This window comes from Myripristis murdjan, chromosome 8 (genome assembly GCF_902150065.1).
Source record: "Myripristis murdjan chromosome 8, fMyrMur1.1, whole genome shotgun sequence".
In the NCBI taxonomy this organism is placed as follows: domain Eukaryota; kingdom Metazoa; phylum Chordata; class Actinopteri; order Holocentriformes; family Holocentridae; genus Myripristis; species Myripristis murdjan.
In genome coordinates, this window is record NC_043987.1 from 13889598 (window position 1) to 13913549 (window position 23952).

Consider the following 23952-nt stretch of genomic DNA (forward strand, 5'->3'; position numbering starts at 1 on the left):
ACGCTGGAATTCACTGAGCTCCTGAGAGCGGCCCATTCTTTCACAAATGTCTTGTTTCACAGTCTGCATGCCTGAGTGCTTGATTTTATACACCTGTGGCCAGGCCAAGTGATTAGGACACCTGATTCTGATCATTTGAATGGGTGAGCGATACCTTTGGTAACAAATGCCAAGTGCTATGTACAGTTGTGTATGCATGTGCACAGGTGCAGTCTCAGGTTTATCATCATAACCAACATGTTAAGCTCTGCTGTGGAGGGTTGTGGGGTGGGCACGCTCTATGCAGTGTCTGGTTTGCCTCCCCACCCCCCGGTGCTGGCTCTGTGGTCAGTGGACCTGTCTTGATCCAGCCAGGACCGCATTACACTGATGATGACTATTAAACTCTTTTATTTAGTTATTTTGGCCCATTCACCTACCTCTATACACTTTCAGATTCAATGCAATCACATTCTATAAGAGTATGTGTTTTTGTAAAAAAAGAAATAAAAATTAAAAAAAATAAAAAATCATGAAAATGTTGTTGATTTGCAGTCTGTGAAGATGATGCTGATGATGCTGATGCTGATGCTGATGATGATTATTATTATTATTAGTAGTAGTAGTAGTAGTATTTTCTGAGGGAATGGATAATCTCTATCCGTGCCTGGTGGGGTATCCTGGTAAAATATGAACAAATTTAGAGTTGGACTCAAGGAGAGGATGGGGGTCTGCAATGCTCTCCTCCTGCCACAGGACAGTGCCTTTGCTGTGGAGATGTAAAGTTTCAAAGAGCTCCGTTTGATCCAAGAAGTGAGGGTGGTGACACACTGCATTGACCACACTGCACACACACACACACACACACACACACACACACACACACACACACACACACACACACACACACACTGCAGACTGTTTTGGGATAGCTTTGTGCAATTGTGTCCTGATCAGGTGTTGCCAAACTTTTACTTGTAATAAAAGCTTTCAACTTTATGAGGAAAATGCTGCAGTCCCAGCTGAAAATGTGTAACATGTTTGGTTAACAGTATCGGTGCAGTGCTTTCAGTATCGACAGACATGTACTGGGACATTTATGTTTAGTCTGTATTACTTCTTCAATCACTAATGGTGCAACAGTTTCATTTCAAGACCAAACTGACTCTTTTTACTGAGGGTGCAGTTAACAAAACTGGAGTTACAAACATAATTTGTGGGTGCTGTTTGTAAATCTGTGCAGATTCACAGACTGATACAAAATTGTAAGTGTGTAGATTGCCACATGAATTTATTTCATTCTCCCATGTGACCCCAGGGGGCTTATGTACTTGTAGATTTTCTATTTCCCAGTCTGTTGAACTGAAACTTGCCTAGTGTGTCTATCTAGCTCATGTGTAAAATCAGCCCCTAACAGAGTCAGAGAGTAAGAAGGGAAAGGGCAAAATCCTCAGCATCAGACAAGATCTTAGACAAAAAGATGTAATATTAGGGCATTTGGCCATTCAAATGGATTTCATGATATTATTCTCTATTAAAAGTAAAGTTATAGACTTTTCAAACTAGTTATTGACTGGATGAAGCCTTTGGAAAGTAAGCGATAAGTAGATTTAGCGCTGTGCTACGGTGCTTTTGACTCCTGGGGGAAGGGTACAACAGAAACTGTTTCATCAGGTGAGAACTGACAACTTAAATAACCAGTGAACTGAAACAAAAGAAACAGTAATTATTTTAGAATCATTTAATGTCCATATTGTGATGTGGCTGCTATTACAGAAATGAATGGATGTTTACTGATGTCAAACCCTCCACAAATGTCAAATAATGATGAGTTTTTAAAAATACTGTTGAATCTATGAATAGATCATAATTTACCAACAATATACTGACTGATAGCCAATAACTACTACAAAGTGCTATAAGTGAGAGACGTAAGTCTGTTCCTTTCCTTACCAACCTGTCAATAACTGGGTTACGAAAGCTGCAACACAAAGCTGCCATGGGCTTCTCTTTGTTATCACTCATGTTAAAAAAATTCTGTCATGTGGAATCAAACTTTTATTTCAATATCCTCATGAGACATATTTTTCTTTTTCTCAGACACACCAAAGGCCCCTACTGTGTTTCCTCTGGTACAATGTGGTTCTGAGACCGGAGACATGGTAACTGTCGGCGTCCTCGCCACCGGCTTCACGCCCGCCTCACTGACCTTCAGCTGTGCCACTGCCAGCGGGACGAACCTGGCCGACTCTGTTCAGTACCCTGCAGTTCAGACGGACTGCCACTATTCAGCGGTCAGTCAGATCCGAGTGAAGAGATCAGACTGGGAACAAAACGTTAGCTGTACCGTGGACCATCAAACAGGATCAATAACCGTCCCCCTTAGACCACCACGTAAGATTCACATCAAATTTTATATATGTACTTAGTCAATCCAGAAACTGATCAATTTGTTTGAAATTTAGTGTACTGGTTAATAATTTGAGGCAACATAGAAATTTACAGTACAGGCCAAAAGTTTGGACACACCTTCTCATTCAATGTGTTTTCTTTATTTTCATGACTATTTACATTTGTGATGAGTAGATTCTCATCCCCAGTCTCTAGTTTAGCCACATCCTGCAATCAATGATTGTCTGCAGGTGAGCCCAATCACTCCGAGCTCTCAAAGGTGGCTGTGAGCAGCCAGCAGCAGGGTTTGCCTCACTGACTCCACACTTGAGGGACACAGATTCCAACTGAGGTACACATTTGTGTGGCTTGTGTGATTGTGTTGTTGGGGGCTTGCCTTAATGCGTGCATCATCTATGCAGGTGGTTGCAGGAATGGGAGCTGCTTGAAAGCATAGGTGTGTGCCAGATCCCCCTTGGATAAATGGTTTTGTCATAAAACTTGCAGGCCCCAGGGAAAGGATGCCGGCCGATTTAGTTGTTGCTGTTTCAAAGGAGCGCTGGCCACTGCTGTTCTTGCCCCTCCACAGATTTTTGTGTATGGTTACTGTGTTTATTGTGGATTAATTTTTGATATTTGCTTCTGTCAATTTATTGGTTTTGTTGTTGTTTTTGTTTTATAAAAAAACAACTTTGTGGGGTTTTGTTAGTATCAGTACAGGTGGGCTGTCGTATGCTTGCAGGTAGTGGGTCACTGGGTGGAGGGTCTCTGTCTCCCTTTGTTTTTTTGGGGGGGTCTTATTTGCATGTTTGAGTGCTGTGTATTTTAATTCTTGTGTTCTTTTGCTTTGCAGTGAGTGTGTGATCTCCTTCCCTCGCCCGTACCTGGTGGTGGTGGTGACTCCTCCTCTCCCTCACTCCCCACTCCTGTAGGCTCCTTGTTAATTCCCCCCTTCCTGTACTGATACTCCTTTACCTGTAGCTTTACCTTTTTAGCACAGTATAAATATATACATATATTTTTGATAATAAATTGTATATTTTTAAATAGGTTTAGTCTTGTGAATTCTTGAAATCTAAAAGTAGACTGGTACATAAATAAAATTAAGGGTCAAAACTGGAAACTCACGTCTCTGCTTCCCTTTTTTCTCTGTACTATAAGAACCTGTGAAAGGGGGTATTCTCTAGGTGAAAGTCCTAGAGTGGCGTTGTCACTTTTGTCGTCAGGGCTTACAGTTGCCCTTGTCACACATTGTAGATTCTAACTGAAGGAATCAAAACTATGAATGCACACATGTGGAGTTATGTACTTAACAAAAAAAGGTGAAATAACTGAAAACATGTTTTATATTCTAGTTTCTTCAAAATAGCCACCCTTTGCTCTGATTACTACTTTGCACACTCTTGGCATTCTCTCGATGAGATTCAAGAGGTAGTCACCTGAAATGGTTTTCCAACAGTCTTGAAGGAGTTCCCAGAGGTGTTTAGCACTTGTTGGCCCCTTTGCCTTCACTCTGCGGTCCAGCTCACCCCAAACCATCTGGATTGGGTTCAGGTCCGGTGACTGTGGAGGCCAGGTCATCTGCCGCAGCACTCCATCACTCTCCTTCTTGGTCAAATAGCCCTTACACAGCCTGGAGGTGTGTTTGGGGTCATTGTCCTGTTGAAAAATGATCGTCCAACTAAACGCAAACCGGATAGGATGGCATGTCGCTGCAGGCTGCTGTGGTAGCCATGCTGGTTCAGTGTGCCTTCAATTTTGAATAAATCCCCAACAGTGTCACCAGCAAAACACCCCCACACCATCACACCTCCTCCTCCATGCTTCACAGTGGGAACCAGGCATGTGGAATCCATCCGTTCACCTTTTCTGCGTCTCACAAAGACACGGCGGTTGGAACCAAAGATCTCAAATTTGGACTCATCAGACCAAAGCACAGATTTCCACTGGTCTAATGTCCATTCCTTGTGTTTCTTGGCCCAAACCAATCTCTTCTGCTTGTTGCCTCTCCTTAGCAGTGGTTTCCTAGCAGCTATTTGACCATGAAGGCCTGATTTGCGCAGTCTCCTCTTAACAGCTGTTCTAGAGATGGGTCTGCTGCTTGAACTCTGTGTGGCATTTATCTGGTCTCTGATCTGAGCTGCTGTTAACTTGCGATTTCTGAGGCTGGTGACCCGGATGAACTTGTCCTCAGAAGCAGAGGTGACTCTTGGTCTTCCTTTCCTGGGTTGGTCTTCATGTGTGCCAGTTTCATTGTAGCGCTTGATGGTTTTTGCGACTCCACTTGGGGACACATTTAAAGCAAGAAATTCCACTAATTAACAATAAGGCACACCTGTGAAGTGAAAACCATTTCAGGTGACTACCTCTTGAAGCTCATTGAGAGAATGCCAAGAGTGTGCAAAGCAGTAATCAGAGCAAAGGGTGGCTATTTTGAAGAAACTAGAATATAAAACATGTTTTCAGTTATTTCACCTTTTTTTGTTATAGTTTTTCTCAATTACTAAGACACATTTCTCGAAAGCTGCTCTCCTTTTCTCTAACCTGTGAACACAAAACCCAATTTTCAAGCTACATTCACAAAACCTCAGACTCCTCTTGCAAAACCAAACTTTCACCGCAAAACAGTTCAATCTGTGCTCAAAACTGAACTACATTGTCAAATTGTGCCCCGAGTCAATCAAAATTAAAAACACTACTGAGCAGTCACTAAACACTACATAGAAAAATAGAAAACACAACGCTCAGGACATGAAGCTGTAGAAATAAATGTTTATTCTTCACTGTAGGCTAAATGCATATTGCAAAACAAAAAACCTGTGCATTTAGCACTTGCACATAGTAAAAAAAAAAGTACAAAAAACAGAAATCTTGTGCATTTACACGTAACACTTGCAGTACAAAAACAAACAGAAATCTTGTGCATTTAGCACTTGTATACAGCAGTGGCGAGCAGTGACGTTTTTGTGTAGTCATGCTGTGGTCCCAATTTCATGCAAGTGCCCGCGAGGGCTCGAGCTCGAAAATTTTTGGGCAATTATTTATTAATAAAAACGCACAATATGGATTTTAACTATACTGTATCAACTCGAGAACTCGATTTTGATAGACATGCGTGTGCATTTTGCCCCAATGTTACCAACAACGTGTTGGAATTTACAGCGTAAATGAAAGCGGAAATTATTAGAACGGACGGATGATGCAGTAACAGCCAGTTACAGTGTCAAGCAAATGACACATGAACATGCTCACAATGTTACCAACAAAATGTTGGCATTTACCATGAGATCGGAACTATTCAGACGTGCCACGGGGTGATGCAAACACACAGCAATGTCACCAGCTAGCCTACAAACACACAGCAATGTCACCAGCTAGCCTACATGGTCAATGAAATGACACACAAACATGCCCACTTGCCATCAGGTTACGCACCAAAGTGATAAACGTCAGAGAACACCTCTTTTTCATAACACCTGTAATAGCCTAAATCGATGAAACATGCCAGGTTACTCAAATGAAGTTGTATTTTCACCCATTTTGATTGATGTTAATGTTCCCGTACTAGCTAGCCAGCTAACGATGTTAACGGTAGCTAGCTGTCCAGTGAATGACTTGCAGTTGCCGCTGAACATTTCAAGCGAGCTTGCTTCGTAGCAACTCGTGTTGCGCATGCGTCTTCTGAAAAGCTGATTCGCAGGCAGCTTATTTTCCATTCAAAACGCCCACGTACAGAAACACCGGCTACAAAACTACTGTAAATATTCAGTATCACAGAGCGCATGCGCGCGTCAAGCTGTCAACTTTCCAGCATTTCGCTAGCAAATTGAGATAGATACGTGTATATAGGCCGCGGTTTGCGATCAAAATGATAGAAATAAGGTATATTATAAAAGGACACACTAGGAGACCAACATTTTAAAGATTTTAATTGAAGGGCTTGGGCATGCGCTGCATTTATAGCTTATTATGACCGCTCGCCCCTGGTATACAGCAAGCCTACGTAAAAATAAAGTACAAAAATATACATGGAATACTAGGCCTACAAACAGTTTGCCTAACCCTCCATTACAATACTACAGTACATTGGCATAGTGATGTACTGAAACATATATTTACTTACAGTACACTATGGTACAGTATAGTCATACAGTAATTGCTGTCAACATTTACATACTATAATGTCAAAAAAGGTAATTACCGGTTTTCTTCTCTAAATCTTCGGATTATGGTGGACACAGTGAATCTACTGATGTTTGGTTGTACCCTTTGTCCGGCCTCCCTCATGTTCATACCATGGACAAGAACATGGTCAATCACAGTAGCTCTGATTTCATCAGATATTACTGTTCTTTGTCTTCGCTGACCACCTCGACCACCTCGACCTCCTCGACCTCCTCTCACACGAGCTCCTCCTCTCAGATTTCTATCCATTGTAGTGCCTCACAAAGCAGTGCTCTCTGAACTGGCTTATATATGCTCCCTCACATCATTAGCCACAAGTGTGATCAATTTTGAGTTGTTGTGTTCAACCAGTGACACCAGTGCTTTACTTGTGTTTGTCTTTTGCTCCCTGTGCTCACAGTTATGCAACACAAGTGCATAACAGTGAGAAAATGTGTATAAACTTGTCAAAGAAGTGCAAAATGTGTTTTAGTGGCTGAGTATATGTCTGCAAGTTGTGTCTAACTCTGTGAAAAGTGCTTACGGTTCTGCCAAAAGGATAACAGATTCAATAAATGGGTTCAGAGCACTGTGAATTTGGTTCAGAGAGGAGGGTTTAGTGTTTTAGCAATTGAGAAATACTGTAAGTACATAACTCCACGTGTTCATTCATAGTTTTGATTCCTTCAGTGAGAATCTACAATGTAAATAGTCATGAAAATAAAGAAAACGCATTGAATGAGAAGGTGTGTCCAAACTTTTGGCCTGTACTGTACATATACATATATGCTTCTACAGCTTCATGTCCTGAGCATTGTGTTTTCTATTTTTCTATGTAGTGTTTAGTGACTGCTCAGTAGTGTTTTTAATTTTGATTGACTCGGGGCACAATTTGACAACATAGTTCAGTTTTGAGCACAGATTGAACTGTTTTGCGGTGAAAGTTTGGTTTTGCAAGAGGAGTCTGAGGTTTTGTGAATGTAGCTTGAAAATTGGGTTTTGTGTTCACAGGTTAGAGAAAAGGAGAGCAGCTTTCGAGAAATGTGTCTTAGCAATTGAGAAAAACTGTAATATGGATGGTGTGTTCTCAAGTTCCCTATCAAAAATTTTTCTTTGACTTTCGACAGACCCTGGTGAAACGTTGACGTCAGTTAATGACAACATTTCGACGGGTCAACCTTTGCGTTAATGCCCTATTTGGAACATCATTCTCCCAGTTTGGGGGTCACAGCGCCAAGTGTATTTCACATCCTCACCAGTTCTTCCTTCAGTTCATTCTTTCAATACTTGCACAGCTTTTCATATTCCTCTTTTTTTAATGTTGCTGTCACTGAGGATTGCATTACCACTGTTTATTTGTCTCGACCTGGAGGTCCCACAGGATCTTAACTCTGTCATTCCCAACCACCCTTTTTTTATTCTTTATATAACCAGGAAGGCCTCTTTTACAAGAGTGTCCTGGCCAAAACAGACAGTAGCAGAGGTAAACAGGATTGCAGATATACAAAAACATATAACAAATTACAACAAAAATAGGAAATAACTTACAGAATCATAAAATATCAAAACTATTCATAACTCATTGACATCATAGATCACAGAGAGGAATTATGAATGAGTCAAAACATCTGCAGCCAGATGTGCCTGTCTCCAAATCATTAAAGATTACTTTTAAACACATCTAGAGAACCAGTCCCATTTAAGTAGTTCATTCAGGCTGTGTTTTGTCTTCATGTGGGAGAACAGAAAGTAAAAAAGGCATCAGTTAATTGCACATATGTTGGCATGTCATGTCAAAAGCATGGCCCCCCATCCACCACATCCAACAGATGTTTGTGTGCTATGGTGATGACATGGTTGGGAAAGCCCAGTTCAAGAAGCAGTTTGCTAAAGTTTGCCCTTTAACAAGATTCGCTGAAGAGTCACTTGCAGATATGGAATAATGGTGAGTATGGGTTTGTCTATAGTTTTGGGATAGTACACATTCTGAGAGCATGTCCTCATTGGCTGACAATGTGCATGCAAAATTTCACCGAGTGAGTCCATGTGTGCAGTTGGGGAGGAGCTATTGGCCATAGAGCCAGTTAGAGGGCTGTGCATTGCTTATAGAACTAGAGTTACAACATCTTAACTTTTGCTCTTAACTGTTCACTGAGTTCTTGATGATAACTCAGGAACTTATGATGATGATGATGATGATGATGATGACAATTTTGCATCACTGGATTTTCTTAATTTAGCATGTGATTTACCAAGATGTATAATGGAAATGAGCCCAGCCGCAGTCAGGTTTGAACTGGTAATTCTGGCAAATACCAGATGGGCTGATTTAGATGTAGGCTTTATGGCCAGGTCTGTTGTTAAAAAACAAATAAATACAAAATAGGGACCTTCATCCACTGTCCACTTGATGCTGGATCAGACCGGCTGCTTGTGGGTTTCTCAGTCCCACTTGTTATTAGAAACCCAACCCTTCCCTCCTCCATGAAACCTGACTGTGTACATGTCCTTCAGGTCAAAGGTTCAACAGATGTTTCGCACTTATATCCTATTACAATTACAATACCCATTACAATTTCAGTTCCTACAATTACACTAGATTTTATCTGAGTGCGTTTTCAGATGAAACTTGGATTAAATTAATTAATTAATTAATTTAGTCATTTATTGAAATATTATGTTTATGCATATAATGTTTTTACGGTCAGTTGGTATTTAATTTTATCCCAAGTAATTATTATTATTAACTCAGCTATTTCTTGGTATTTTCTAGACCGTTTTTCTTTTAACAGTTTATATCTATTGATTTCTTTTCCTTGTAACAATTTACTATCTACTGATTTCTTACCTACTATTTATGGTTTTATTGACTGATTGATACTGTTTCTTTTATCTTCACTTCAGTGTGGGAGTGATTTGGTTTGTATGAAAAATACTATATAAATAAAGTCGGATTGATTGATTGAAGCTTAATATTATGCAACCAAGGTTACAGGAAGTGGTAAGAGATGGTAAGCTATATCTCAAGGGGATATGGCTATTAAACAATGTCAAGAAATCCATATGAATTGGAATTTGTATGCTTTTTTTAGTATTTGTATTAGCGGCACATCACAATCTGTCATTGTGATGACTGCTTTGACTACTGGGGAAAAGGGACAACAGTGACTGTAACAACAGGTAAAAATGGCTTTGTTTTATTTTCATCTTCATCAATTCTAATATTTAATAGTAGAGAATCTGGACTTTAGTGATGTCAGTAGGCGGCATCTTTTAGATGGTCGTTTTTGTACGTTGCATGTGTCAGATTATTACATTGTGACAATTCTTTTGATTACTGGGGGAAAGGAACAACAGTTACAGTTTCATCAGGTAAGTCATCAGAATTTTCCCAAATTTATGGATTAAAAAAGAAAAGAAAAGTGTTTTGTTGAAAATTCAAACTTGATATCAGGGATTTCACTGAGACACAGAATGTGTTGAAAAAGAGGGACAAGAGAGAGTTTCCACTTCCACTGAAGTCGGTTTAAAGTTTGAAGGTCAACATCATGTATTATTTAATTTTATTCATAAGCACTTGTACAAGCAGAGAAAATGTATTTGTAAGATAGTAGAAAAGTGTAGGTTTGTGGACGCAGGTTTTTGTATGCAGTAGATACTAAACTGTTAGGCTGTGACAACTACAGTGCTTTTGAATACTGGGGAAAGGGAACAATGGTCACCGTCTCCTCAGGTACGTAATATTAATATTTCTGATTAGATACAGAAATTCTTAATTCATCAGTCAGAAATATTGTATTATTGTCAGGTAGTCACAACTGTTGTCTTGTGATAAAACAGCCAACAGTAATTTGTAATCTGTCAAATAATCTGTCTTGAGTGTGAAACCGAGTCGGGTCTATCAACAGAGGTAGTAGATGTTAATTTGATTTTAACTTTAGACTGCCTTTCAACTGGCAGGCTCAACAGTCTGTATGATGTGAGGCATTTAGGAGGATAGTTTTTGTAAGAAGTGTGTATTGGTTGTCTCTACTGTGACAACTGGGCTTTTGACTACTGGGGAAAAGGCACTATGGTCACTGTGTCATCAGGTAAGAATTAAAATCTCTCTTCGTTTATGTCTCAGACTGAGCAATATTATGTTTTTACAACTAATAGATGATTTATAATTTCTCTGCTTGTAAGGTGTCAGTTCAGATGTTCGTTATTCAAATAAAAAGTGTTTCAAATGTGTGAAAAGTGGAAACGGCAAAATCCTCAGTGTCAGACAAGATCTTAGACAAAAAGCTGTGATATTAGGGCATTTGGTCTTTCCAATGGATTTTATAATATTATTCTCTATTAAAAGTAAAGTTATAGACTTTTCAAACTAGTTATTGACTAGATGAAGCCTTTTGAAAATAAGCAATAAGTAGATTTAGCACTGTGCTACGGTGCTTTTGACTCCTGGGGGAAGGGTACAACAGAAACTGTTTCATCAGGTGAGAATTGTCAACTTAAATAACCAGTGAACTAAAACAAAAGGAACAGTAATTATTTTAGAATCATTTAATGTCCATATTGTGATGTGTTCTGCTATTACAGAAATGAATGGATGTTTACTTATGTCAAACCCTCCACAAACAATGATGAGTTTTTAAAAATACTGTTGAATCTATGAATAGATCATAATTTACCAACAGTATACTGACTGATAGCCAATAACTACTACAAAGTGCTATAAGTGAGAGACGTAAGTCTGTTCCTTTCCTTACCAACCTGTCAATAACTGGGATACGAAAGCTGCAACACAAAGCTGCCATGGGCTTCTCTTTGTTATCACTCATGTTAAAAAAATTCTGTCATGTGGAATCAAACTTTTATTTCAATATGCTCATGAGAAATATTTTTCTTTTTCTCAGACACACCAAAGGCCCCTACTGTGTTTCCTCTGATACAATGTGGTTCTGAGACCGGAGACATGGTGACTGTCGGCGTCCTCGCCACCGGCTTCACGCCCGCCTCACTGACCTTCAGCTGTGCCACTGCCAGCGGGACGAACCTTGCTGACTCTGTTCAGTACCCTGCAGTTCAGACGGACTGCCACTATTCAGCGGTCAGTCAGATCCGAGTGAAGAGATCAGACTGGGAAAAAAACGTTAGCTGTACCGTGGACCATCCAGCAGGATCAATAACCGTCCCCCTTAGACCACCACGTAAGATTCACATCAAATTTTATATATGTACTTAGTCAATCCAGATACTGATCAATTTGTTTGAAATTTAGTATACTGGTTAATAATTTGAGGCAACAGAGAAATTTCTGTGTTTTTAGTCACTGCAGTTTCAAGTAGGCTAAATTATAAAAATAAGTCCTAATTGGTTTGCTTATCTATCATTATTATTATTGTTATTATAAAAAGAGCAACGCTTCTTCGGGTATACATACACATAAATTCCTCCTGAAGGTTCAAATCTGCCCTAAATATCCCACTACCACTGACCTTCTAGATGCTTTAATCCAAACTGTTTCGTGTCCTTGTTCAAACTAGATTACCATCACAGTAATCCTCCTTCCACCTTTTTAGCTGCTTAATCTAACAAAAATCCAAAACTATGACAAAGATAGACAGTAGATTGAAATCTGAGGGGATGAACATGAATGTACCTGTTGAGGAGTGTTGTTTGGACCAGTAGCATCATCCATCTGAGTCTCTGACTTGGGGGAAGTACAGGAGTCTTCCACCACCAATGTACTTGTTGCAGTGCTGATCATCTGTAAAGACATAGTTTATAGCCACAGATTTCAAACATTTTTTATTGCGCTTTCTATTTCAAATAAACTGTATGAAATTAAACATTTGATTAGAATCTTTTACCATGCTGGTGAGTGTTTGCGTGTTTGCGTTGTGCTCAACCATCTGAGCCTTTAAATGGAGGATCCTTTAATTAACTTGTGACTCATAGAAAACAACACAGGGAATCTGATATTGTGTGGTATTTGAAAAAATGGTTGTAGAATCAACCTGGTCTCTTCAGTAAACAGGGACATCAGAATTCAGAATCTGAGCTCCATTAAATATCTGGCATAATGCTACCCTTGAGGGTAGCGACTCACTTCCTTTGATTTAGTCTCTAATCTCTCACAAAATCACACAGAATGTGGCCCTATCATATTCCCTGGTGGCCTTGGGCATTCATTTAAGTACTGATTTGGTCCTTAACCTAATTTACTCTGTCGGACAACCTTGCCTTGCAAAGCCCTTTTTTTTTTTTTTTTTTTTTTAAATTTGACTAAAATCCGTCATTGTGACAGAAAACTTTAATCACTGCTTTAGTTAGCTAGTCAGTTGACTAGGTAGCTAATTCATGTACTTTCAGCCACAGTAGACAGGCTGTTTGGCTTGCATTCAATAACAAATCCATGTGGTGTCGTTCATTCATTTCTTCGTAACGCATAAAACTCTGTTGCGTTTTATTTGGTATGTTTCACAGAAACACTGGACACCTTTTGCTTCTTTGCACAAATTCTTGGCTTCTTGGCTGGCATCTCTTGTAAATAATCTTCCTTGTCCACCTCTTGCATTGCCACATTTATCACTGAAAAATGTCTTTTTGCTATTGAAATCCTTTGTAATGAGGACTCAGAAGTGGGCGGTATCCAACCATATTTGGAATAATTGTGTGTGTGTGAAGCAGTGAGTGCATTGCCAGCCAGAAACTATAAAGGGGTGCCACTGAGCTTCTCTCTCTCTCTCTCTCTCTCTCTCTCTCACACACACACACACATACACACACACACACTGACTAGTAAACATGCGTAATGAGCCAGTACCAAAAACCACACAGCCCTTGACAGAGTCAGAGAGCAAAGATAGCCCATCCTCTGACCTTAACCTCTTTTCCTGACGGAGCATCTACTCACCATGTGATCAGTTCATGCTGACCCTGAAAGGAATCAGTTTAGCTTATGCACCTATTGCCCTTCAAGATCACTGGACTAAAGATATCCCTTATATGGTATTTGTTTTTTTGTTACACAGGGAGTCCTGCTGGGTCTGGTGGACCCGTCGCATTTTGGGGCTTTTAATTCAACATAAACATAACTTTTTTTGTTAAAATACTCAGCAGATGTTTACTTCATCCCAATTGCAAGTAATATAAACAATACATATGTTAAATTTGTTCCCTTTACCTTTGTAAAATCACATTCATGAATAGAAATAACACTCGTTTTTTAACAAAATGCAACAAAATAAGAAAATCTCTCATAAAACAGGCATAACTAGAAAATAATCAACGCACACACGCACACACACACACACACACACACACATACACACACACACACACACACACACACACACACACAGGAGGAAGGGAACATGAGGGTGCACGGATCTATGATTTACACACTTTCACTAGGTCCGGGTCCAGTGGACCCGAAGACCCTGTATGTAATATAAATGTGGAGAGGGGGTATGCAGGGGGGGTAATTGAAATTTTTTTTCTGATTCATGTTCCTCACAGAAAATGACCCAAGGCCAATAAATATTAGTTTGAAAAAATAATTATTAGTATCATTTTTCTTAAGCTAAAAACTGAAAACAGGTCCCACAGACCCGAATACCTTATAAGGGATATGGCCGCTTTTCTTTTTTGAGCACAATATCACACCACCAGATAGATTCTTGAAAGCTAACGAATTGATGACTAACTTGACTCAGTGTTTTCTTAGATCAGTTTCTTGACACCTTGGTTTATGTGCCAGGTTTTCTCAGCTGAAGAGCAGAAGTCCAAAAGCTAGTGAAGACTGGCATCTAGTGGAGAAAGCTGCAGCAGTAGCACATTGGAGTGGCTCAGAAGATGATTTGTCAGCTGATCTCATCACATCATGAAGAACCAGAGGAGGACTCTTCATGTTGTAAGGTGATGGTGCAAATCAGCGCTAAACCAGAGCAACTTTTACCGCCTAAGATTACATGAGTTTTGTCTTATATTTACAGTCCTGACAGAATTATGTCTAAACTTGTGTCATTGTTTTGAATCAACATGATCTGGACCGCTGTAATGTGTAATGCTACATCTTTTTCAGCAAGCCAAAGCACAGCTCCAACAGTATTCAACACACTGTAATTATAATATTGTTAGTCAACATGATTCACTTTCCAGTACTAGTAAATGCAGTTATAAATACATTATGTGAACCAGTTTTGTGTACTATAAATAATGAACAGGTATTTTTAATTTGTATTTTTCCACATAACCAAGGATGAGTTTAACTACTGCCACATTTGTCTTTCTCTCTGCCCAAAGATAAGAATTTTTCTTTCTTTCTTTCTTCTTCATTTTCTAAAGACTTTTGTCTTGATCATCTTGAGCTCAAGAAAAGCAGGAGTTTGACTACTTTTTTGAAGTGTAATATGTCATTTTGCTACCAGCACACATTACGAGCAAGTTTTTAAAAATGCCTTACTGATTACCAAAAAAAAAAAAAAAAAGACTTACTAATTAACATGCTTACCACATTTGTACTGCTGGCACACAGCGGAGTAATTTATTATAAGTCATCATATGTGACTTTTCTATAAAATATGATGATATTTTGAAATTTTCTGTCTTGATATTTTTTTTCTTTCTGTTATATTCATGTCATATTCAATTTTTCTACATTTTGGTGCTCCTCAGATGGATTTAATTTTAAATTGTTTGATAGGGATTGACTAATAGGTCAATGGTGCCAATATACATGTATCTATCTCAATTTGCTAGCGAAATGCTGGAAAGTTGACAGCTTGATGCGCGCATGTGCTCTGTGATACTGAGTATTTACAGTAGTTTTGTAGCCGGTGTTTCCTGTACGTGGACGTTTTGAATGGAAAATAAGCGGTCTGCGAATCAGCTTTTCAGAAGACGCATGCGCAACACGAGTAGCTACGTAGCAAGTTCGCTTGAAATGTTCAGTGGCAACTGCAAGTCATGCACTTGACAGCTAGCTACCGTTAACGTCGTTAGCTGGCTATCTAGTACGGGAACGTTAACATTAGTTTGTTTTTTCATCTGCATCGTGCCAATCAAAATGGGTGAAAATACAACTTCAATTGAGTAACCTGGCATGTTTCATCGATTTAGGCTATTGCAGGTGTTATGAAAAAGAGGTGTTCTCTGACGTTTATCACTTTGGCGCGTAGCCTGTCTGATGGGCAATTGGGCATGTTTGTGTGTCATTTCATTGACCATGTAGGCTAGCTGGTGACATTGCTCTGTGTTTGCATCACCCCGTGGCACGTCTGAATAGTTCAGATCTCACGGTAAATGCCAACATTTTGTTGGTAACATTGTGAGCATGTTCATGTGCCATTTGCTTGACTCTGTAACTGGTTATTACTGCATCATCCGTCCGTTCTAATAATTTCCATTTTCATTTACACTGTAAATTGCAACACATTGTTGTTGGTAACATTGGGGCAAAATGCGCATGCGTGTCTATCAAAATCGAGTTGTCAAGTTGATATAGTGTAGTTAAAAACCATATTATGCATTTTTATTAATAAATAAATGCCCAAAATTTTTCGAGCTCACGCCCTGACAGGCGCTCGCATAAAATTGGGACCACAGCATGACTACACAAAAACGTCAACGCTCGTCACTGGTTTAGCTAGTAAGGGAGAACTGTGCGATTATCAGCAAAGACCACCTGGATGGCTTGAGTGCAATGTGTGACACAGCACAGCAGGTGGCCATCCAGAGCTCTGGTCTCTAGAGGATTCGTTCACTGATGAGCAAATGAAATGGTCTAGCTGAGAGCAGTAAATGACACTCCTCAGGATTTAGTCTGGCTCTAGCCACCTCTGTGGCTTTGGGGGGTGACAGAGAGGCAGTTTTTGGTTAGGCGGAGCAAGAGGATGGCCTACACCACTGTTTCTCCTTCTCCCCAGCAATTTTATTTCCCAGGGAAATGTGAGAGTCTAAATCAGAAGGCAGCTCAAGAGAAATTACATGGTCTTTTACAGAGTCTACTTCTTGGAATGTCTGGTCATCACCCAAGCCTCCGCCCTGCCAATTAGGTGGCACATCACATGCTCGACTCTACTCGGTACGACCGAAAACCAAGGTGAGCCGAGTCGAGCCGAGTAGGTGCTAGTGGAAAAGCGGCAGTAGTTATGTTGAGTTCTTTCATTATTTTCAGGCAAAATTCAGTCTCTTCGTCGCTCCAAAAATGGGAAGCACACGTTGGGCAGCCATCAGAAACTGGGATAAGGCGTATACATGCTCCAGTATCCCGGCTTCTATTGGAGTACTCCCGGTGGCAAAACCGGGTTTCTTGAAACCGGGATGAGGCCATAACCCAGTTTCTGAATTCAGGATATGGTGTTTACTTGCACAAACACAAAAACGGGATACTTAAAAAACGCAATCAAAACCGGGATACTAAAGACCATGTAAACACAGTCAATGATGTCTATGGATATTCTCATTTATCCAGGTCATCGTTTCTTTGGGCAAATTGAATCGTAGGAGCACAATCAGAAGAGCAACCTAATATATGCTGCGGCACCACCTATCTCCAATTTATAATGTTGCCCTTTCATCGGTACCCAGGAGGTTCAACAAATTAACCTCAGGCAACTCTCAACGATCGTCGTTCACCAGGGTTTCACTTGATTCTGATGACTGTCGTTCACCAGACCGCAACAATGGTCAAGTGAAACCAGCACCTAACGACTGTCGTTAACACGAGACTACAACAATAGTCAAGCGAAACCAGTGCCTTCATGAACACACCCACAGGCATTTTTGGTGGACACACCCACAGAGGTTAAATACCTGGACCTTACTCCACTGTCTTTGTCAGACTAGTGCGGACTAGAAAGACCGATGCGCATGAACTGATGAAGCCCCTTGGATAAGAGGCGAAACGTCTTCCTAAGACAAATACAAGTCCAGTTGCCTATGATTCAATTTGCCCAAAGAGACAGTCAGTGATGATTTTGCATAGCTGCATTTTCTTAATTTAGCATGTGATTTACCAAGATGTATAATGGAAATGAGCCCAGCCACAGTCAGGCTTGGACTGGTAATTCTGTCAAATGTCAGATGGGCTGATTCAGATGTAGGCTTTATGGCTGGGGCATGTGTTAAAAAACAAATAAATACAAAATAGGGACCTTTGTCTACTGTCCACTTGATGCTGGATCAGACTGGCTGCTTGTGGGTTTCTCAATCCCATTTGTTATTAGAGACCCGACCCTTCCCTGCTCCATGTAACCTAACTGTGGACATGTCCTTCAGGTCAAAGGTTTATCAGATGCATCGCACCTATATCCTATTACAATTACACCAGATTGCTTTTGCAGAGAGATTGCAGAGAGTGCTTTTTTGGATGAAACTTGGATGAAATGTAATTAATTAATTAATTAATTAATTTAGTCATTTATTGAAGTTTTATGTTTATGTTTTTACTGTCAGTATTTAATTTTATCCCAAGTATGTATTATTAACTCAGCTATTTATTGGTATGTTCTAGACTGTTTTTCTTTTAACAGTTTACTATCTATTGATTTCTTTTCCTTTTAACATTTTACTACTGATTTCTTACCCACTATTTATGGTTTTATTGACTGATTGATATCTTCACTTTGAATTTTTTTCTTGCTTCTGGTGTTTCCTCACATATGATAGGCTCGTTTTTCAGTTCGTGTTCCACTTTTAATAGCGCCTGGGTGTCGGTGTTTGGATGGGGGGAGGGAAGTTCCTGTGTGTGTATGTGCGTGTGTGTGTGTATATGTGTGTGGGGGTGGGACGGTTGGCAGGTTTGTATGAAAAGTGCTACACAAATAAAGTCGAATTGATTGATTGAAGCTTAATATTATGTAACCAAGGTTACAGGAAGTGGTAAGAGATGGTAAGCTAGGTCTCAAGGGGATATGGCTAATAAACAATGTCAAGACGATATTAAGTGGAATGTTTTTTTTTAGTATTTGTACTAGCGGCACATTACAGTCTGTCATTGTGATCACTACTTTGACTACTGGGGAAAAGGGACAACAGTGACTGTAACAACAGGTAAAAATGGCTTTGTTTTTTTTTTCCATCTTCACTGTATCAATTCTAATATTTAATAGTAGAGAATCTGGACTTTAGTGATGTCAGTAGACGGCATCTTTTAGATGGTCGTTTTTTGGATTAAAAAAGAATAGAAAAGTGTTTTGTTGAAAATTCAAACTTGATATCAGGGATTTCACTGAGACGCAGAATGTGTTGAAAAAGAGGGACAAGAGAGAGTTTGCGCTTGTTGTCACTGAAGTCAGTTTAAAGTTTGAAGGTCAATATCATGTATCATTTAATTTTATTCATAAGCACTTGTACAAGCAGAGAAAATGTATTTGTAAGATGGTAGAAAAGTATAGGTTTGTGGATGCAGGTTTTTGTATGCAGTAGATATTAAACTGTTAGGCTGTGACTATTACGGTGCTTTTGAATACTGGGGAAAGGGAACAATGGTCACCGTGTCCTCAGGTACGTAATATTAATATTTCTGATTAGATACAGAAATTCTTAATTCATCAGTCAGAAATATTGTATTATTTTCAGGTAGTCACAACTGTTGTCTTGTGATAAAACAGCCAACAGTAATTTGTAATCTGTCAAATAATCTGTCTTGAGTGTGAAACCGAGTTGGGTCTATCAACAGAGGTAGTAGATGTTAGTTTGATTTTAACTTTAGACTGCCTTTCAACTGGCAGGCTCTACAGTCTGTATGATGTGAGGCATTTAGGAGGATAGTTTTTGTAAGAAGTGTGTATTGGTTGTCTCAACTGTGACAACTGGGCTTTTGACTACTGGGGAAAAGGCACTATGGTCACTGTGTCATCAGGTAAGAATTAAAATCTCTTCGTTTATGACTCAGACTGAACAATATTATGTTTTATGATTTATAATTTCTCTGCTTGTCACGTGTCAGTTCAGATGTTTGTTATTCAAATAAAAAGTGTTTCAAATGTGCGAAAAGTGGAAACGGCAAAATCCTCAGTATCGGACAAGATCTTAGACAAAAAGCTGTAATATTAGGGCATTTGGTCTTTCAAATGGATTTTATAATATTATTCTCCATTAAAAGTAAAGTTATAGACTTTTCAAACTAGTTATTGATTAGATGAAGCCTTTTGAAAATAAGCAATAAGTAGATTTAGCGCTGTGCTACGGTGCTTTTGACTCCTGGGGGAAGGGTACAACAGAAACTGTTTTATCAGGTGAGAATTGTCAACTTAAATAACCAGTGAACTGAAACAAAAGGAACAGTAATTATTTTAGAATCATTTAATGTCCATATTGTGATGTGGCTGCTATTACAGAAATGAATGGATGCTTACTCATGTCAAACCCTCAACAAATAATTTTGAGTTTTTAAAAATACTGTGGAATATATGAATTGATCATAATTTACCAACAATATACTGACTGATAATAACAATAACTACTACAAAGTGCTATAAGTGAGAGACGTTAGTCTGTTCCTTTCCTTACCAACCTGTCAATAACTGGGATACGAAAGCTGCAACGCAAAGCTGCCATGGGCTTCCCTTTTGTTATCACTCATGTTAAAAAAAATTCTGTCATGTGGAATCAAACTTTTATTTCAGTATCCTCATGAGAAATATTTTTCTTTTTCTCAGCCACACCAAGGGCCCCTACTGTGTTTCCTCTGATACAATGTGGTTCTCAGACCGCAGAAACGGTGACTGTCGGCATTCTCGCCACCGGCTTCACACCTGCCTCATTGACCATCACATGGAGCCTCGGCAATCAGCCCCTGACTGACTCTGTTCAGTACCCTGCAGTTCAGAAGTACAGCTACTACACAGGATTTAGTCAGGTCCGACTGAAGAGATCAGACTGGGAACAAATGAATCTTGGCTATACTGTGGATCATGTAACAGGATCAATAACCTCCATCAAGGAACCACGTAAGAGTCACATAAAATATTGTATATACTTAGTGAATCAGGACAGAATATGGTAAATACTGCAGGAATGGAGAGGCTTGAGCTTGCACCATGCTTGGCTTGATGGTAGCTTGACTTGTTGGCTCAGTCTAGTTATGGCAATATGTTCTGCTTGCTTCCATCTACTTTCATAATCCACGTTGTTTCCAATCTGCCTGCCTGCATTTTACTTTCTTTGAACGTTCACGGCTCAGAAAATGTCCAGTCAAAGGCTCGAGGTTTCGACTTGTTGGCTTACCTGTACAGTCAGTGTCTATGCAGAAGAGAGTACTAAAGCTCTAGTCACTGTAAAGGTCATTGACAGTGTGTTTGAGCAACAAGTATTCTATATGTACACATGTTACAGTTTCATAAAGCTACACGACAAGTCGGCCAAGGTTTATCTCAACAAGACTTGTTCACCTCTGATTCTGCACATTTGTTAGTCCCTCCTTCTGCATACATATATTTGTGTATGTTTGTTTTTCAGCTGTGATTCCTCCAGCACCAATTCCAGCACAAATCCATGTGTTGGGCTCCTCTCCCGAGGATGAATCGAAGGGTTCCTTCTCCTGCTTTGCCATTGATTTTTCACTTGAAACACATGAGATTACATGGCTGAAAAATGGACAGGAAATCACCAACCCAATATCTGAGATCAAGACACCTGCTGTCAGCAAAGAAACTCAAACTGGAACCCGGTACAGCACAGCAAGCTATCTCAATGTTGAGGGCGAGTTGACTGAAGGTGACATATTGACGTGCGTGTTTGAAGGACCTAAGACAAACGTGAACAAATCTGTGACCTATAAAAGTGAGTATAATATTATTATTATCACTGTTGTTGTTGTTGTTGTGACAGCAGTTCCAGTGGCTTTATAATTATGCACGTTTAGTAAATGGCCATTATTTCCTCCCACAGCTCGGCCAGATGTTTGCGAACCTTGTCTGGACATAAAAATCAAACCAATCTCACTGGAGGACATGTTTCTCAACAAAAAAGCTGAACTGATATGCGAAGTCACTCCCAAAGAGAGAGTGTCTGTTGAGTGGCAGGATAAGAATGGACAAGTAATAGTTGCAAGCAGAAACCTGAGTGAGAGCAATGGGAAAAGCAAATTTGCCATAATTGACGTCCTCTATGAGGAGTGGAGCAAGGGGATAGATTACAAATGTGTGGTTGAACATCCGGATTTGTTCGAGCCTAAGAGGGAACCTTATCGAAAAAGCGGTAAGCAAAGTTTCATTATTTTTCAATTGTGCATTAAAAGTCTGTTTGAGTGCGGTTGACAGATCTCTGTCCATGATGATCATGTTGTGTGTGAGTGTTGTTTATGAATGCTTCTTGTCGAAGAAATGTTGTATAACAGCTGCTCTCGTCTGTGCCAGGAGGGCCTAACTGTTCTGTCATGCTTGCAGGAGAAGTGCCTAAGCGTCCATCAGTTTTTCTGCTGCCTCCAGTAGAACAAACTCGAAATAACGTGGTGACCCTGACTTGCTATGTGAGAGACTTCAAACCCAAAGAGATTGTGGTGTCTTGGCTTGTTGATGATGTGGCAGCAGATTCAAAAATGTATGCGTTTAATACCACAAACCTCGTAGAAAACAACGGAGTCTACTCTGTCTATGGCCAGCTATCGTTCAGCCTTGACCAGTGGAAAAACAATGAAGCGGTGTATAGCTGTGTAGTTTACCATGAATCCCTGATGGACACATCCCGAGTCATTATGAGGTCCACAGTGACGAGAACAGCTGAGAAATCCAACACGGTCAACCTCAACATTGACCTCCCTCAAACTTGCAAGGCCTAGTAGATGTTTTGTTGTGTCGCTGTGTCTTATGCCCTGTTTGTCATGTTTGTTGCTTGTGATATGACATGTTGTTTGTCTTTTAAATTCAGATTCAAAATTAAAAAAAAAAAAAAATCACTCCATCACTTTGCTGAATTATGTTGACATCTGTGTGTAACCCATGTAGATTGTTGTATGTCTAGTTGAACTATGAGGTAAAAGGCGTGCCGAGTGACAGCACAGTAAGACAAAAAAAAAATAGAAAGCAGGCATGAAACAATTTGTCATACTAAGGTAACACAAAGTGTACAAACAAAGTGTAGAGAGCAGAATATTCATAGTAATGAAGGTTTAGTAAATGCTCATTTTTTTCTTCCCAATACCAGCACCATTACCTTGTCCTGATATCCAACCTGACCTGGACATCACAATCACACCAATCTCATTGGAGGACATGTTTCTCAACAAAAAAGCTGAACTGGTATGTGACGTCACTGATAAACAGGGAAAAATCCAGTCGGTTGAGTGGCAGGACCAGGATGGACAAAAAATAGTTGAGAGCAAGAACAGGAGTCAAAGCGATGGGAAACGCCAAGTTGCTACAATTGACGTCCTGTATGAGGAGTGGAGCAAGGGGATAGATTACTACTGTGTGGTTGAACATCCAACTTTGAATGAGCCTAAGAAGGAACCTTATCGAAAGAGTGGTGAGCAAAGTTTCATTATTCTGCAGTTGTGCATTAAAAGTCTGTTTGAGTGCGGTTGACAGATCTCTGTTCATGATGATCATGTTGTGTGTGAGTGTTGTTTAAGAATGCTTCTTGTCGAAGAAATGTTGTATAACAGCTGCTCTCGTCTGTGCCAGGAGGGCCTAACTGTTCTGTCGTGCTTGCAGGAGAAGTGCCTAAGCGTCCATCAGTTTTTCTGCTGCCTCCAGTAGAACAAACTCTAAATAACGTGGTGACCCTGACTTGCTATGTGAGAGACTTCAAACCCAAAGAGATTGTGGTGTCTTGGCTTGTTGATGATGTGGCAGCAGATTCAAAAATGTATGCGTTTAATACCACAAACCTTGTAGAAAACAATGGAGTCTACTCTGTCTATGGCCAGCTATCGTTCAGCCTTGACCAGTGGAAAAACAATGAAGCGGTGTATAGCTGTGTAGTTTACCATGAATCCCTGATGGACACATCCCGAGTCATTATGAGGTCCACAGTGACGAGAACTGAGAAATCCAACACGGTCAACCTCAACATTGACCTCCCTCAAACTTGCAAGGCCTAGTAGATGTTTTGTTGTGTTGCTGTGTCTTATGCCCTGTTTGTCATGTTTGTTGCTTGTGATATGACATGTTGTTTGTCTTTTAAATGCAGATTCAAAATCAAAATAATAATAAAAAAAAAAACACTTGATCACTTTGTTGATTTATGTCCATGTAGTTGGCATTTATGTTTAACCCATGTAGAGAATTGTATGTTTAGTTGAATGATGAGGTTAAAGGCATACTGAGTGGCAGCACAGTAGGACAAAAAAACAGAATATTTACAAATGAAAGTATAATGACAGCAAATGTCCCACACTGAAATTTCATTCACTTTAGTAACCCCCACCCCCATTGATCAATGACTGTAAGAGTAAAACTCACCAACTAAATAATATTCGTT

General features: G+C 39.7%; 1 protein-coding gene across 1 annotated transcript in view; it reads left to right on the top strand.

Moving 5' to 3' along the window:
* LOC115363104 (immunoglobulin gamma-1 heavy chain-like) overlaps positions 1-23597 on the top strand; it is a 50397-nt gene extending 26800 nt beyond the window's left edge. Inside the window, exons 3-10 of the mRNA XM_030057176.1 lie at positions 10221-10267; positions 11436-11729; positions 18517-18579; positions 20190-20480; positions 20989-21312; positions 21421-21729; positions 22675-22995; positions 23184-23597. Coding sequence (XP_029913036.1) covers positions 10221-10267; positions 11436-11729; positions 18517-18579; positions 20190-20480; positions 20989-21312; positions 21421-21729; positions 22675-22995; positions 23184-23572 — 2038 coding nt within the window. The 3' untranslated portion in view covers positions 23573-23597. The remainder of the gene's footprint in view (positions 1-10220; positions 10268-11435; positions 11730-18516; positions 18580-20189; positions 20481-20988; positions 21313-21420; positions 21730-22674; positions 22996-23183) is intronic.
* The last annotated feature ends 355 nt before the right edge of the window (positions 23598-23952 follow it).